Here is a 16419-nt window from a genome sequence, read left to right as displayed (position 1 = left end):
CCAGAAAATTAGCTCGAAACTACCCTGACATAAGGTTTGAATATCAGAATCAAGTGGAAGAAGAATTACCTATAGATCCAGAAGAAGCTGTGGAAGTTGAAGCTGAGACAGAGCCAGTAATTAAAAAAGAAAGAGATTTATATCCCACAGTTAACCATAATATATCAACGGAATTACCGGATAATACCTTGCCTGTGGGGGTGGTACGGAATGCAAAAACTGGAGAAGCTAAAATCAAATATTACGAAAAGGGAACAGATAAATGGGGGTACGATGATCGAGTGATGTCGCTTACAGACTATTTTGAAGGGAATTCACATCATGTTCATCATGTTTTCTATAGTAATCACCTACAAACCTTGGTCAATCGAGGTAAGAAGGTTGAAAATAGAACGTTCATCGATTTAAAGGTCATAAGATGTAGAAGTGGTCGAGGTGGAAATGGAGCAATATCTTTCTTTCGAGATGCCCGAACCACTCAAGGCCCACCAGATGGAGGTGATGGGGGTGATGGAGGATCTATTTATTTTACAGTTGTTGATAAAAACTTGAGTTCTTTACATAGATTGAAAAGAAATTATGAAGCAAAGAATGGTGTCCCCGGAAGAACCTCTCAGTTAGATGGTAAAAGAGGTGATGATGTGATAATTGAAATCCCAGTGGGAACAACTATAAAATGGATTCCTGATCCATTGAGTCTTAAGAAGTATTTAAGTAGAAGGCAGGGTTCTCACTTAGACGATATACAATTAGAACTTAAATGTGATAATTCTGACAAAATCCAATTGGTTCGAGAAGGTAGTTATCCAGTTGGTGAAGGTTGGAATTTTGTAGAAGGTGATAGAGAATCTTATGAAGAGAAATTTTACTTTCGAGATTTAAATAACAAGGTAAAGATTTATGATCATGAAATTATTCAAGAAGAATTGCTATTTGATAAGTTCCCATTATTGGGTCTTGATCTTAACAAGCCTACTACAAAACCACAGCTTTTATTAAAAGGTGGGAAAGGTGGAATGGGAAACATGCACTTCTTAACCAAAGATATTAGAAATCCTAACTTCAGTAAAAAGGGTCGTGAAGGTTTAACATCATTCTTTTTACTTGAATTGAAATTGATTGCCGACTTAGGGCTTGTAGGATTACCCAATGCTGGTAAATCCACTTTATTAAGAGCTATTTCTAAAGCAAGACCTCGTATCGGTCACTGGGAATTTACTACTTTACAACCCACAGTAGGCACGATTTTCACTACGATCGATAAGGATCCTTTTACTGTTGCTGATATTCCAGGAATCATCGAAGGTGCGTCCGATAATAAAGGTATGGGATTAGACTTTTTGAGACATATAGAGAGAAGTGGAGGTTTAGTGTTTGTAGTTTCCTTGGAAGCAGAGGACCCGGTTAAGAGTCTTGAAGTATTATTAAAAGAGGTTGGTGAACAGAGAATGAAAAACAAGAAGATATTGATTGTTGCAACTAAAGCAGATTTAAGTGAAAACGGGGGAAATTATGAATTGTTGAGGAAATACACCGAGGACAGAGATTGGAAAATAGTCCCTGTATGTGCTATGAAGGGTCAGAACATTGAAACTTGTATTAAGTTAATGAGTGAAATTGCTTATCTGAGTAAGTAGAAGCATGATAATGAATTTGTAAATAGTCTATAATTAGATCATCGTAATGTAAATTGAACAATCAGATAAACATAAAAGCGCAAAATACTTTGAGACCAGTTTTACGTCATAGGTATGAGACTAAATAGGCACGCCATATTTTAATAGAAAAAGGAAAGGAAAAAAGTTACTAAATTTTAAATTTTTGTAAGATATTGGACCAAAAATTTACGAAACTGAATTAAGCGACAAAGATACTACATCGATCTCCAAAAGAAGAATGATCCCTAAACCAAATAATTGCGCTTCATCCGATGTAACCTTACTCAATTCGTATTAATTAAGTTATATTTATTATATACCGAATAATCCTACCCCCCAGTAACTAATTATTTGACAGTTGGAAATTACGAAAAAAAATAATTTACGTAAAAGTATACCAAAAGATTTAACTTATCGGCAACAATGAAAAGTTAGAATTGTAATTTTAATTTGCCTCTATACGCTTTAGATAAGTCTCGGTAATAAATTGTATTAGTTTATATGATCCATATATTAGGTTTTACTAGTTCATAGTTCATAGTGATTAGTGGAATGTTTGTGTCGGCTAGAGACGGGAATATGCCATGACTAAGGAAATATGGTGCCTGTTACAATACCGATGATGCCAGGCGAACAAACTAATGCAAGTATGCACCTACTATGGGATTAACTCTTATGGAAATATGATTTATATATACACAATGCAGGAAAACACCATTTTACAATAACCATAGGACAATTCACAGTAGATTAAAATGTGTTGTTTGTTCACTTGCAGATTCAAATCATCTCAGTTTTTATTGGAATCTCTCTACCACTTTCCCATTTCATCGCACCCTCCCGTCGTAAGCGCACGGTCAACAAAAATAATAAAGTGCCTTAAAAAATATAAATACACTGAAAAAAAAAAGAGGTGGCCAAGAGATATACACATAGTTTTGGTGGCTAACGACGATTAGTCAAAGCTTGGGTGTGTAGAAGGCACAAGATGCGATCATGCAACAGCAAAGTAGAGTAGGAAAGTCGCCTGAAACTCGCGCTATATCTCTCATGAATCATCGATTCTAATATGTCACTATAACTAGATTTGAATACAATTACACTACTAAATTTTCTTGTCCCTAGGAAAAAGTAGGAAATAGCAATGTTTCCGATAAAATCAGTCCTAAAGGCGGACCTCTCATATAAAAAGTGGTTTGAAAAGAAGGTTTTGAATTATAAAATAAGCAGCTTTGTGAATGAAAAAATATATTTTTTCTTGTGTGAAGTGGGGAGAAAGGGATTTTGTGCAGCGATGGATCCAAGTTTTCTGCATAGTCGGTAAAGTCGGCAGAAATAGTCATAGCAAAAGCATACTATCTTGCTATGAGGTCAGTTTGATGAAGAAGATCATTCGATTAACTGACATAACCATTAGAATCAGAATAAAGGGATGTAAAAAGTTTAAGAACTTTAATTTACTTTAAATTTAAGATTTACATTAAATTCATTTACTACGGGACCTGAAATTGAATCTAATCTCACCGTAAATGAATTTTTCTCAACTAGAAAATGCGCTTCTTCTTGCACTTTTATTTTCCCTGAGCACTAAATCAGAATTGTAAAAATAGCCAGGGGTTACATGGTGTTCAATTGTTTTATCATTGTAGAGAGTTAACTATCTGTACCTGAATTGACAATACAATATGCAATCAGGAACCATAGTATTTCAATGGTCAGGTACATTTCCAGGTTGATAAGCATCTTACATAATGATTTCAATATGTACAGAAAAGAATATGTAAGTCATTGTGATTTGACATAGTCGGTTCGTGATCATTCCTGGATCATACACACATTTTTATTTTCCCCTGTTTGAAACTTATTGTTCTAATTCTTTAAGATCGTAAAACAATAGCTGCTAAAGAATTTACATAAGTACTGTCGTCGACACTTATCTATTGTATAGACTCTCAAATCTCAACTAGACGTAAAATTTTACACGATAAACCATTGTAAAGACGTGTTTGTCAACACAAAAGATTGCAAGTACTTAGACTTACTTGTACTTGCTGCTGCACTTGATTTCTCCTAATTAAGCAAATATTCAAATAGTGAAGACCTTCATTTGGCCTTAAAACTGCAAATTCCAAATAGTGATCAAAATTGGTCGCAAAGGTAAATTTGCAAGAATGGTATCAAACATGGAGTATGAAAGTAACAATAAGCTTCTTCTGTATTTTAGTAACAACAAACCCAAATGGTAGTGTTAGTCAAATGTCTTTCGCTTATACAACATTAAGCAAGTATAGCGTGTTATCGTGTACGAATATGTCGGCTGCGAACAGTTGGATTTTAGGCACTTGAAATGAAATGAGCCGTTATTCTCCAACTTCAAATAAAAACTCTGACCACCGAATCAAGACTTCGATTTCAAATCGAATTCGGCTCGAGCATAAGGAGCCATCTTGACTTAAATTAAACCCATTTCAATTAAAAGTTGGAGAAGTTGGCCTCAGGTGGCATACTGCATTCCAAAAGAAAACAACGGCGATTCAAGTTACTATGTAGACCATGTGTGCTTATACCTAACAACTAAAGAGGAGAGACTACCTAGTTCAGAATTACATTAGGACCAACTGCCGTATTAATTACATCATCTATCATAACTTAAATTAGAATATCGCCAGACCGATGTATAGTCTTCTTCGGAATAAATTCCGCATCCCCAGTAGGAAAGCATATGGCTGAGATCTTCATGTTGCACAACACGAGATTACTGTTACATTTAGCTATAGTAGAATACGTAGAAATATTTTTTTTAAGACAAGTTCCAAAGCCCGTCCTTAAGATTTTTTTCCCGAAATTGGCAATTTTGATTTTGTTATGCGCAACTAGGAACTGTAAGGACACAAAACGCATCTTGCTATTCTTTTATTCTTATTTTTTATTTTTTATTTTTTTTATTTTTATTTTTAATTTTTTTTTCTTTCTTTTTATTTTAACACAAAGCTGCAAAGGCGGTTTCCCTTAAAAAATGTTTGCTAGAAGAATGGAAGCAAATCAATATATTAGGGAATTGAAATAAATATATAATGAATGGTAATTCCACATTCTTGATGTTGCCTAACTTTTAGATATGGTGTTACGATAGATAAGAATTCTATAATTATTAACAATTACTATTAATTCTATTTAATTCATATATGTCAACTATTTGTAATTGTTAGTTTCAATGTTAGATATGGAAAAAGAACGTCTTCCATATCACATAAATATTAGTGGTATTAGTGGTCCAAATCCATCTGCTAGTATGACTACCACCGATAAAAGTACTTCAACGTCGAGGTCATCTAGTAATGCAAGCACTATAATGACTAGAACCAATTCATCCAGTTTTTCTGATTGTTTAGTTCGTACACCACCAACTCCATACTATTACTCAACCTCATTACCTAATAACATCAATGAAACTTATAATGATGATTATTTTTCCATAATTAAACCTAAATTATCCATTAGCACGGTATCAAGCATTGCTTCATATAATAGTAACAATGATGGAACTGATACTTTTCAATTAAATTCTCCTCCTTTGGATTATTCAAGTAATACTGAAGATGAAGATAAGTCACATCAGGAATATGAACAAACTGCAGTTACTGATCATACTAGTATTTGTCTGGATTCATATCTTTTATCAAATAATCGTTTTACTAATATACGTTCTATGCCAGAACCTTGCCAAGTCATCTCGCCAGTTGAAGAGCCAGAAAGTAAAAATATTGCCTTAACCTTAGCTTCATCTGCATCTTCATCCTCATCCTCATTATCATCCAATGCTACTTATAAAGTCAATTTAACTCCTTTCAAATTTCTTATTGTCGATGATAATGTTATCAATATTAAGATTTTAGAAAGAATCTTGAGTAAATTATATCCAAAGAGTTCTGTAAAGTCTCTTCAAGATTCTACAAAGGTTATGCAATATCTCAACAATCATGAAGTAGATATGTTATTTCTTGACATTGAAATGCCTGAAGTAACAGGAATTGATATCGCTTGTTCATTGAGGCACACTCATCGTCATTCTCACTCACACATGGCTTCAAAACCCCATAAGATTCATCACAACAATACTAAGAATTTTAAAGATATGGGTATAATTGCTGTGACAACTCGTAGTTTGCCAGAAGATTTGGAGCTTTACAGTGAAATTGGGATAGACCATACATTCAGTAAACCTTTGGGTTACAAATACGATTACTTCTCAAATACAATTGATAAGATTATCGAATTAAGGCAAGGATGATTGCCTGATAATATCGTTTACACTACACTAATTTCATTTGTACATTATCGCTATTATGACACTAATTTTACTATTGCTATTTTCTTACCTGTTTAATTCGGCTTAGATTATATTTAATGATGTTACGACTTTATTTTAAGGGTTTATAGATTTTTTTACAATTGTACCATATATATTATTTATTGGCATTATTTATTTATTAATGAAATTTCTTAACTAAACATTTTATTATGTAGAAGATCATCTTTGATTTTAAGTTACACAATAAACCGCAAAAATGTTGCTATTTGTGACGTATAATATCGCCTTGTACAGTTGCCCAGCAAGCAAGGTAAAGATAGCTGCTAAATTTTCCGCCAGCAAACTTGTCATAGCAAGCAAACAAAAAAAACTATATCAAACTCACAAGACTATACCGCGGTCAAAATTCTTGCTAAAAGTATCTGTCAATTTTTTGCTTGATTGAACGATAATTAATGTCATCAGGTGAACTGCTCAATGCGTAGAATTAAGGTAAAATAGAAAATCGAAGAGATAATACAAACACACAATAAACGAATACTGTAGCAATGCCAACCTTCACTACATGCCCCCAAAAATACAAGTGGGGTCACTACTTAAGTATCACAGAATATTCCTTATCTAGCCAAGATCAGCTATTTAACATTTTCTTAGTTCAATCTACCGATGAACAATGACGCGCGACCCCCTAACAATATAGTTAAATTTTGCGATGAGGATCACTAAGTAAATCATCACACCATACTTTACTATTGTCTAAATGTTCTGAGATGTTTATCGTATGTTGACAAAGCTATGAAAGGCATTCGGACTATTATGTAAACCTTATACAACACACAAAGCCCTACATATTCCGAACTATTCCTAAAGATCTTTCGGTATATTAAGCTTGCGTGAAAAGGTGCTTTTGTACCTAATATTTTCCGACTACCCTGCATGAAAATTTTATAAAAAGAAATATTGTATGAATAAAGTGTTGGAGTAGTGTATATTTTCCCCCGGGCTTTGATATTGTGATACTAAACCTCTTAATTCTATTCGGAGCTCCGATTTTAGTTTACAGGCAATCTCAGAATCGTTTTCGGTTTTATTCCCGTTCATGCATGCGGAATCCATTTGCAGCTGTACATAAACTTTTTTAATTGAAACATTTTGTAACCTCCCTTTCATTCTACTTCGTTACAACGGTAGTTAACGGAAAAATTATTAAGGGGAAGAAGCACTTGACGTAGATGAACTTTAAATCTTAATTTATTGCACCTTTATTCATTAACATAGTTTGTGTAACGGTTTTATGGCAAGATGTCTTCAAACAATGAAATTTAGAGTTAATTTTATATTGTCATATGATCATTAACTATCGAAGGTCTTGCCGTCCACCGTATAATAAGTAGTAAACGTAATTGGAAGTAGACTGAAACTATATTAATTCTCAAATTTACAAATTACTCGTCATCTTCAACACCTTATTTCTTAATTTGTTTCATGATTGAATTAGGGGTGGTATTAGCTCATTTCTGAAACTGGTCTGAAGCTAAGCCTAGAGAGGGTTGTTGAGTTACAGTTGCACCATTATTTAAGCATTGAAATGAGTCATGGTAGCGCCTGATTATTTTTCATTTCATAAATTCATGAATACGTATCACAGAGATTTGTAAACTGGACCACAAAATTTTATCTTTTCCAAATATATCGTTGTGGTATCAAAATTGCTACTGTTTTACATTCTGCCATTAATTCATTGTAACAGAACCATTCACTTTCAATCTCGGTTAAGAGTCAGATTATGAGGCAAACTACATGACCTAGAGTAGATTACATATTCTGGAACAATGCACGATATGTTATAGAGGTAAACATCATAAGATAATCCTTTCAGATAATCAAACTGACAGCAGATATCATATTGAGTGTACGGTAAATCAATAGAGGAATTATATATGACTATATATGACTATATATGATTATATTATATGAGCAATCTGGTCGAAATGTGATTATCATATCATAGTTCAAGTTCAAGATCAATGACAAGATTCTGTTACTTACAAACTCGATTTATAATTACCAAGCAGACATGTCTAGTTCTATTGATTACTACAATTAACAATGATATCAACGGCTGAAAATATTATGCACCAAATAATATTTCCCAAACGAGAAATCTAATTGAGTGCAGATATGGCAATAATATGACACAAAACAAACAGTAAAGGGCAATGGTGATACATCTTTTTTTTTTTCACTAAACGGTTTTAGTAATCAGGTATAACTAACAACCACATCATCTAGCTGAATCAAAAAATCACTTATAGTCCTGTACACACGCGTATCAAACCCCTATATCCCCTTTTTTTCACTATTTGTTTGTTTGATATTACGTTGAATTCATATATAGATGCATAACCACTAGAGATGCCCCAGGTGAAAAATAGTAAAAATATACTAGAGGACTTTGAAAAGTCTAAACTCTTAGTATTTCTCGAGAGTTTAACATTTAATCTTAATGCCAAATATTTGGATTTAGAGGATGTGGTAGAAAAGGTTGAACAAAGTTTACCTCCAATCATATTGGTAACCGAATTGTTTGAATTAGTTAGTGAAAGTTTAGCCAGTAAAGTGATTTATCATCCAGATTATTCTTTAATTGCTGGTAGAGTCATAGCTCATAAATTACATAAACAAGTCGATCGAACTTTTAGTGAAAATATTAAGTTATTAAGATCATGTAAAAAATCTGCCAGATCAAATAATCATAAGAAAGAATATTCATTAATTTCAGAATCAACTTATAATTTTGTTATTCAAAATGAAACCGTTTTAAATTCTTTAATTGAACCATCAAGAGATTTTGATTTATCTTATTTTGGACTTAAAACATTAGAAAAATCATACCTTTTAAGAAGAAACGGAGAAATATCGGAAACTCCGCAATTTTTATTTTTAAGAGTAGCCATAGGTATTCATCAAGATAATTTAGATAATGTGGTAGAAACTTATGAATTAATGTCTAATAAATATTTTATTCATGCCTCACCAACTTTATTTAATGCAGGAACGGATTATGGTTACTTATCATCATGTTTCCTTCTTGCCATGGAAGATGATTCAATTGATGGGATTTATAAAACTTTACATAAGGCTGCCTTAATATCAAAGGCTTCAGGAGGTATTGGATTACATGTTCATAATATAAGAGGTACTGGAGCAACCATTGGTAGTACCAATGGAACTTCAAGTGGATTAGTACCCATGTTAAAAGTATTTAATGATACTGCAAGATATGTTGATCAAGGAGGTAATAAAAGACCAGGAGCTTTTGCAATCTATATTGAACCATGGCATAATGATGTATTTGAATTATTAGATTTAAGAAAGAATCATGGTAAAGAAGAAATGAGAGCTCGGGATTTATTTTATGGACTTTGGATTCCGGATTTATTCATGACCAGAGTTAAACAAGATCAAGAATGGAGTTTATTCTCTCCTGATGAAGCTCCAGGTTTGGCCGATTGTCATGGAGATGAATTTGTACAATTATATGAAAAATATGAACGAGATGGAGTAGCCAGAAAGACTGTTCGAGCTCAAAAATTATGGCATGCGATTTTAGAAGCTCAAACTGAAACTGGTGGTCCTTATATATTATATAAGGATGCTTGTAATTCTAAATCCAATCAAAAGAATTTGGGTACAATTAAATCATCTAATTTATGTTGTGAAGTAGTGGAATATTCGTCACCTGAAGAAACTGCTGTATGTAATTTAGGTTCATTAGCCTTACCATCATTTATTCGATTAACTGAAACTGAATCAGGTCAAGTTTTACAATATGACTTCAAGAAATTACATTCAGTGGCTAAGGTTTTAACCAAGAATCTTAATAAAATCATTGATGTTACGAAATATCCTATTGTAACTTCAAGAATCTCTAATAAAAAGCATCGTCCAATAGCGTTGGGAGTTCAAGGATTGGCCGATGCCTTTCTTGAATTAAGACTTGCATTTGATTCAGAAGAAGCTAAACAACTTAATATTCAAATCTTTGAAACTATATATCATGCAGCCATTGAGGCATCAATAGAATTGGCTATAAAGGATGGACCATATGAATCATTTTCTGGATCTCCTGCTTCAAAGGGTTTACTTCAATTTGATCTATGGAATCATAAACCATCTTTATTATATGATGATTGGGATATACTTAAACAAAAGATTAAGATTCATGGTCTTAGAAATTCTTTACTTGTAGCTCCTATGCCAACGGCTAGTACTTCACAAATTCTTGGATTTAATGAATGTTTTGAACCTTATACTTCCAACATTTATAATAGAAGAGTATTATCAGGAGAATTTCAAATTGTTAATAAGTATCTTTTAAGAGATTTAATTGATTTAGGAGTATGGAATTCTGCATTAAAGAATAGAATCATTCAAGATAATGGTTCAATTCAAAATATTCCTAATATCCCCCATGAATTAAAGGCACTTTATAAGACAGTTTGGGAAATATCTCAAAAAGTTATAGTGGATATGGCCGCTGATCGAGGGAAATTTATTGATCAATCTCAAAGTATGAATATACATATGCAAAACCCTACTTTTGGGAAATTAACTAGTTGTCATTTCTATTCATGGGAAAGGGGACTTAAAACAGGAATGTATTATTTAAGAACTCAAGCTGCTGCTAGAGCCATACAATTTACCGTTGATAAGGAAGAATTAGGTGAACTTTCCTTTGATATGACCAAATTAAATCGTCATAAATATTTAGCAGTCGATTCCATTGATTTACCTCAATTGAAATTGAATTCATTAGATTTCATACCTGATCGTAAACGAGCTAAAACTAATAGTTATTTTACTCCAGACTCATTAACTAGATCACCTACCAGTTCTCAAGAGAGGAAAGAAGATTCAGTTGTTAATGATTTAACTTATGATATTTATGATTCTACGCCTATTGCTTGTGATATTAATAGACTGGATGATGGTACGTGTGATTCATGTTCGGGTTAAATCTTGTAATTATTATTATTATTATTATAATATGTACATAGAAATACTCTTGTAAATAGTTAGAAAGAGAATTAAATAATTAAATAAATAAATATAGATACCCGTTACTTCTTCTTATTAGCAAATACCATTACTTGATTTAAACCAATTTCTGAAAGTGATACAAAGAATTTCATTTTCTTTTTATCACTCCATATTAAATCTCCTACTTCCGATGCATAACTTGATAACAGATCATATTCATGTTGATTATTAAAATCTTTGAATAAATAACCTTCATAAGTTTGAATTCTATCTAATTCTAATTGCCACAATCTAATTTGATCTACAATATTAGGTGGTAATATTTCAAGCTTATGTTGCAGTACTGAATCTTTCCCCTTAGATTGTGGAGCTCCTCCAGCAGTATTAATATTATGTGAAGTATCAAATTCAATCTTTTTATCTAATCTTTCCTTAGCTAAAATTTTCATTTGAGGATGGGCATGAGTTTCTAAAAATTTTATAATTTGATCAGCAGTTATACCATTATATAATGCTCTTCTAATAGATTCTCGAGTAATTTGTCCACAAACCATATTTGAAAATCTTGTTCTTAAATGTACAAATAAATTTAGTATAGCAATTTCTAATGGTGAATTAGTATAAGAATATAATTTAAAATTAGTTTCTACAATAACTGATCCTTGATTAGATGAAGTTGAAGTATCTGGACCAACGGCTTGTTCTAATGCATTAGATGGAGTCTTTATAGCTGCTGAATCAGATGTTAAAGTTGTTGCTAATCTAGTGGGATAAAATCTAGTAGAATTATCTGATCTTTGATATACTAAACCATAATCTCGTAAATCTGCCAACATACTTATTTGAGTATCACTTAAATTTGATACCATATAACTTTTCCCTAATTCTAATGAACCTAACATAAATAAAAAATTTAAAACATCAACTGGATCCATATGTAAATCTTGAGTTAAATTTAAATATTGTAATAAAAGTGTCCAAATTTGTACATTAACATCTTGTAATAAGAATTGAAATCCAATATTAGTAATTTTAAGATTTGTTGCCGAAGTTCCTGGTCCTTCCATTAATTCGCCCTTTTTTAATAACGATAATACTGATTTTGATGGTGTAGCAGTTGATTCAGTACCTACCATAAAATGTAAGATTGTTTCCCATTTTTGTGAAGCAAATGTATCTAAAAATGATATTTCTACTTTATTTTTATCAGGTAATATACATAATGTACCAAATGCATTTGGATCTTGTGAACCAGTTAAACAATCTCGAAAATTCTTTCGAAATGTAGCATTAAGTTGTATACCTTTAGTTTGTCGATCATCTTCAATTAAATGTAAAGCTTTTAACCGTTTTAATGCTTCAAATTGAAGTTTATTAGCTGAAGGTTTTGTCCATTTATAAAGATCTCGTAGAGCTACGGCATGATCATTAAATACCATAGACATTATATAAAATTTAGCCATAGGTGGTAATAATCGAAATATAGATAAACATGTGGCTGGAGCTTCATATAATTTCGATTGAACCGGTCTCGGAAGTCCCTCGAGATATTCATTAACGGTTGCCCTAAATAAATTACCGGAAGACATAATTAACCATGTAATTATTTAAGTAACTTAGGGTCCTTGTAGCTATACAAGCTATTTCATAGTAGTTAAGGATTTTATATCCGGACGGTAGTGCGGAGTTGCCAAATCGGCTCAAAAAAAATTTGAGCAGAGTTACTATAATTTTTCAGCTGAGGTACACATAGTTAAGGAGACAAGTTAAGATTTAAGATTTACTTATAATAAATTTTCAGAACCATTACGATTTCTTACTAGTTCGGAAATGAGTAAGAGAAAGTTCAAAGTGGAGGCCGAATCGGATGAAGCATTCCAAGAATTATTTCAACCGGAATATCGAGGTAAAAAGTTGACCGATGAGATTAATACGGCCGATGACAAATGGAACTTATTACCGGCTTTCTTAAAAGTTAAAGGATTAGTTAAACAACATTTAGATTCATTTAATTATTTTGTAGATGTGGATTTAAAGAAAATCATTGGAGCCAATGAATTAGTACTATCAGATGTAGATCCAGAATTTTATTTAAAATATTTAGATATTAGAGTAGGTCATAAATCATCATCAACTCCAGGAACTAAAGAAGTTATATTACCACCTCATGAATGTCGATTACGTGATTTAACATATTCTGCACCTATTTATGTGGATGTAGAATATACTAGAGGTAGAAAAATCATTATGCATAAAGATTTAGAAATTGGTAGAATGCCAATTATGTTAAGATCAAATAAATGTATACTTGATGGAATAACTGAAAAACAAATGGCAAAATTTGATGAATGTCCATTAGATCCAGGAGGATATTTTGTTGTTAATGGAACAGAAAAAGTTATATTAGTTCAAGAACAATTATCAAAGAATAGAATTATTGTTGAAGCTGATGAAAAGAAAAATATTGTTCAAGCATCAGTTACATCTTCAACTCATGAACGTAAATCTAAAACTTATGTTATTACCAAGAACGATAAGATTTATTTAAAACATAATTCTATTGGAGAAGATATTCCAATTGTCATTGTATTAAAAGCTGCCGGAATTACATCTGATTTAGAAATTTTACAATTAGTTTGTGGATCTGATCCTCATTATCAAGATTTATTTGTGGTTAATTTTGAAGAAGCAGCTAAATTAGAAGTCTTTACTCAACAACAAGCTTTAAATTATGTTGGTAAAAGAGTTAAAACCATTAGAAGAGCTGGAGCCCCTAAATTATCTCAATTACAAGAAGGTATTGAAGCTATTGCAACAACAATTATTGCTCATATTACCGTCTCGGATTTACAATTCCGAGAAAAGGCCTTATATATTGCCACTATGGCAAGAAGAGTAGTAATGACTATGTATAATCCAAAAATGGTCGATGATAGAGATTATGTTGGTAATAAAAGATTAGAATTAGCCGGACAATTAATGTCATTATTATTTGAAGATTTATTTAAAAAGTTTAATTCTGATTTTAAAGCTAATATCGATAAAATTTTAAAGAAACCAAGTAGAACTTCTGAATTCGATGCTTTATTATCAATTAATATTCATTCTAATAATATTACTATGGGATTAAATCGAGCTATTTCAACTGGGAATTGGTCATTAAAACGGTTTAAGATGGAAAGAGCTGGGGTTACTCATGTTTTATCTCGATTATCTTATATATCTGCTTTAGGTATGATGACTCGTATTTCATCACAATTTGAAAAATCAAGAAAAGTTTCTGGTCCAAGAGCTTTACAACCTTCACAATTTGGTATGTTATGTACTTCAGATACTCCAGAAGGTGAAGCATGTGGTTTAGTTAAAAATTTAGCATTAATGACTCATATTACTACTGATGATGAAGAAGCTCCAATTAAAAAATTATGTTATGTATTAGGTTGTGAAAATATTTTAGGAATTGATTCTGCTACATTACATTCTTTTGGTAATTATGGAATTTATCTTAATGGTACATTAATTGGTACTAATAGATTCCCATCAAAATTTGTATCTGATTTTCGTAAATTAAGAAGAACCGGTAAAATCTCAGAATTTGTATCTATTTATACTAATTCTCATCAAAATGCAGTTCATATTGCAACTGATGGTGGAAGAATTTGTCGTCCATTAATTTTAGTTGAAAATAATCGTCCTAAAATAACAGCTGATCATTTAAGAAAATTATTAGATGGAGAATGGGCATTTGATGACTTTTTAATTCATGGTTTAGTGGAATATTTAGATGTTAATGAAGAAAATGATTCTTTAATTGCTTTATATGAATCAGATATGGATAATGCTGAATCTTTATTTACTCATTTAGAAATTGAACCATTTACAGTTTTAGGAGCTGTTGCAGGTTTAATTCCTTATCCTCATCATAATCAATCACCGAGAAATACTTATCAATGTGCTATGGGTAAGCAAGCTATTGGTGCTATAGCATATAATCAATTTAGAAGAATTGATACTTTATTATATTTTATGGTATATCCTCAACAACCAATGGTAAAAACCAAAACCATTGAATTAATTGATTATGATAAATTACCAGCTGGACAAAATGCAACAGTGGCAGTTATGTCTTATTCAGGTTATGATATTGAAGATGCTTTAGTATTAAATAAAGCATCTATTGATAGAGGATTTGGTAGATGTCAAGTTGTTCGTAAAAATACTATCCAATTAAAAAGATATCCAAATCATACAAAAGATGTTGTATCTGGTATGAGAGTTGATGAAGATGGTAAAGCTATATTCCCTCATCAAGCTTTAGGACCAGATGGACTTGGAGAAATTGGTGCAAGAGTTGAAAATGGTCAAGTTTATGTTAATAAATGTGTTCCAACCAATGCTGGAGAATCTGTATTAGGACATAATGAACAAAGTCCAAGTGCAGAAAGTCATAGAGAAACTCCTGCTTATTATAAAGGTCCCGAACCATCATATGTTGATCAAGTCATGATGTCAGTAAGTGATAATGATCAAGCATTAATTAAAGTATTATTAAGACAAACAAGAAGACCAGAATTAGGAGATAAATTTTCTTCAAGACATGGACAAAAGGGGGTATGTGGTATTATTGTTCAACAAGAAGATTTACCATTTAATGATAATGGAATATCTCCTGATATTATTATGAATCCTCATGGTTTCCCATCTCGTATGACAGTTGGTAAAATGATTGAATTAATTTCAGGTAAAGCTGGAGTTTTAAATGGATCTTTAGAATATGGTACATGTTTTGGAGGATCTAAATTAGAAGATATGTCAAAAATATTAGTTGAAAAGGGTTTTAGTTATTCAGGTAAAGATATGTTATATTCAGGTATAACTGGTGAATGTCTTCAAGCCTATATTTTCTTTGGACCTATATATTATCAAAAATTAAAACATATGGTTTTAGATAAAATGCATGCCAGAGCAAGAGGTCCAAGAGCAGTATTAACTCGTCAACCAACAGAAGGTAGATCAAGAGATGGTGGATTAAGATTAGGAGAAATGGAAAGAGATTGTGTAATTGCTTATGGTGCCTCTCAATTATTACTTGAAAGATTAATGATATCTTCTGATGCCTTTGAAGTAGATATTTGTAACAAATGTGGATTAATGGGTTATAATTCATGGTGTACTACTTGTAAGAGTTCGGAGAATATCATTAGAATGACTATTCCTTATGCTGCCAAGTTATTGTTCCAGGAATTATTATCCATGAATATTGCTCCAAGATTAAAGCTTGGAGATATCTTCTAGTATGTACAGTAGATAGATTAGATTAACGAATAAAGCATTATAGATTAAACGTATGTATATATGTAGGTACCATCACGTGTCGAAATAGTAGCGGCACAAGATAAGAGAGAA

At 31.9% G+C, this 16419-nt stretch overlaps 5 protein-coding genes across 5 annotated transcripts; 4 read left to right on the top strand and 1 right to left on the bottom strand. All coding sequences in view use genetic code 12, as the record gives it.

Moving 5' to 3' along the window:
* Nucleotides 1–284: 284 nt before the first annotated feature.
* Nucleotides 285–1798, top strand: MTG2 (putative GTPase; the record flags this gene model as incomplete). The annotated part of the gene is made up of 2 exons (XM_064879721.1): nt 285–696; nt 796–1798. The coding sequence occupies 2 exons, from the start codon at nt 285–287 to the stop codon at nt 1635–1637; spliced, it is 1254 nt and encodes a 417-aa protein (XP_064740749.1). The 3' UTR covers nt 1638–1798.
* A 2873-nt stretch (nt 1799–4671) lies between these two features.
* On the top strand, nt 4672–6139 carry SRR1 (Srr1p). Its single transcript, XM_064880562.1, has one exon. It carries the CDS (start codon nt 4873–4875, stop codon nt 5947–5949), a length of 1077 nt encoding a protein of 358 aa, XP_064740748.1. The 5' UTR covers nt 4672–4872; the 3' UTR covers nt 5950–6139.
* Nucleotides 6140–8232: 2093 nt separating this feature from the next.
* RNR3 (Rnr3p) lies at nt 8233–11077 on the top strand. Its single transcript, XM_064880561.1, has one exon. It carries the CDS (start codon nt 8386–8388, stop codon nt 10987–10989), a length of 2604 nt encoding a protein of 867 aa, XP_064740747.1. The 5' UTR covers nt 8233–8385; the 3' UTR covers nt 10990–11077.
* Nucleotides 11078–11086: 9 nt separating this feature from the next.
* On the bottom strand, nt 11087–12775 carry RJT21DRAFT_117037 (TFIIH/NER complex subunit). The gene has a single exon (XM_064880560.1). The coding sequence runs from the start codon at nt 12600–12602 to the stop codon at nt 11094–11096; it is 1509 nt and encodes a 502-aa protein (XP_064740746.1). The 5' UTR covers nt 12603–12775; the 3' UTR covers nt 11087–11093.
* Nucleotides 12776–16369, top strand: RJT21DRAFT_117036 (DNA-directed RNA polymerase III core subunit). The gene has a single exon (XM_064880559.1). It carries the CDS (start codon nt 12844–12846, stop codon nt 16306–16308), a length of 3465 nt encoding a protein of 1154 aa, XP_064740745.1. The 5' UTR covers nt 12776–12843; the 3' UTR covers nt 16309–16369.
* Nucleotides 16370–16419: the final 50 nt, after the last annotated feature.

This window comes from Scheffersomyces amazonensis (genome assembly GCF_036850825.1).
Source record: "Scheffersomyces amazonensis strain UFMG-HMD-26.3 chromosome Unknown RJT21scaffold_1, whole genome shotgun sequence".
Taxonomy (NCBI): Eukaryota; Fungi; Ascomycota; class Pichiomycetes; order Serinales; family Debaryomycetaceae; genus Scheffersomyces; species Scheffersomyces amazonensis.
This window is presented reverse-complemented; position numbering and strand designations above follow the sequence as displayed.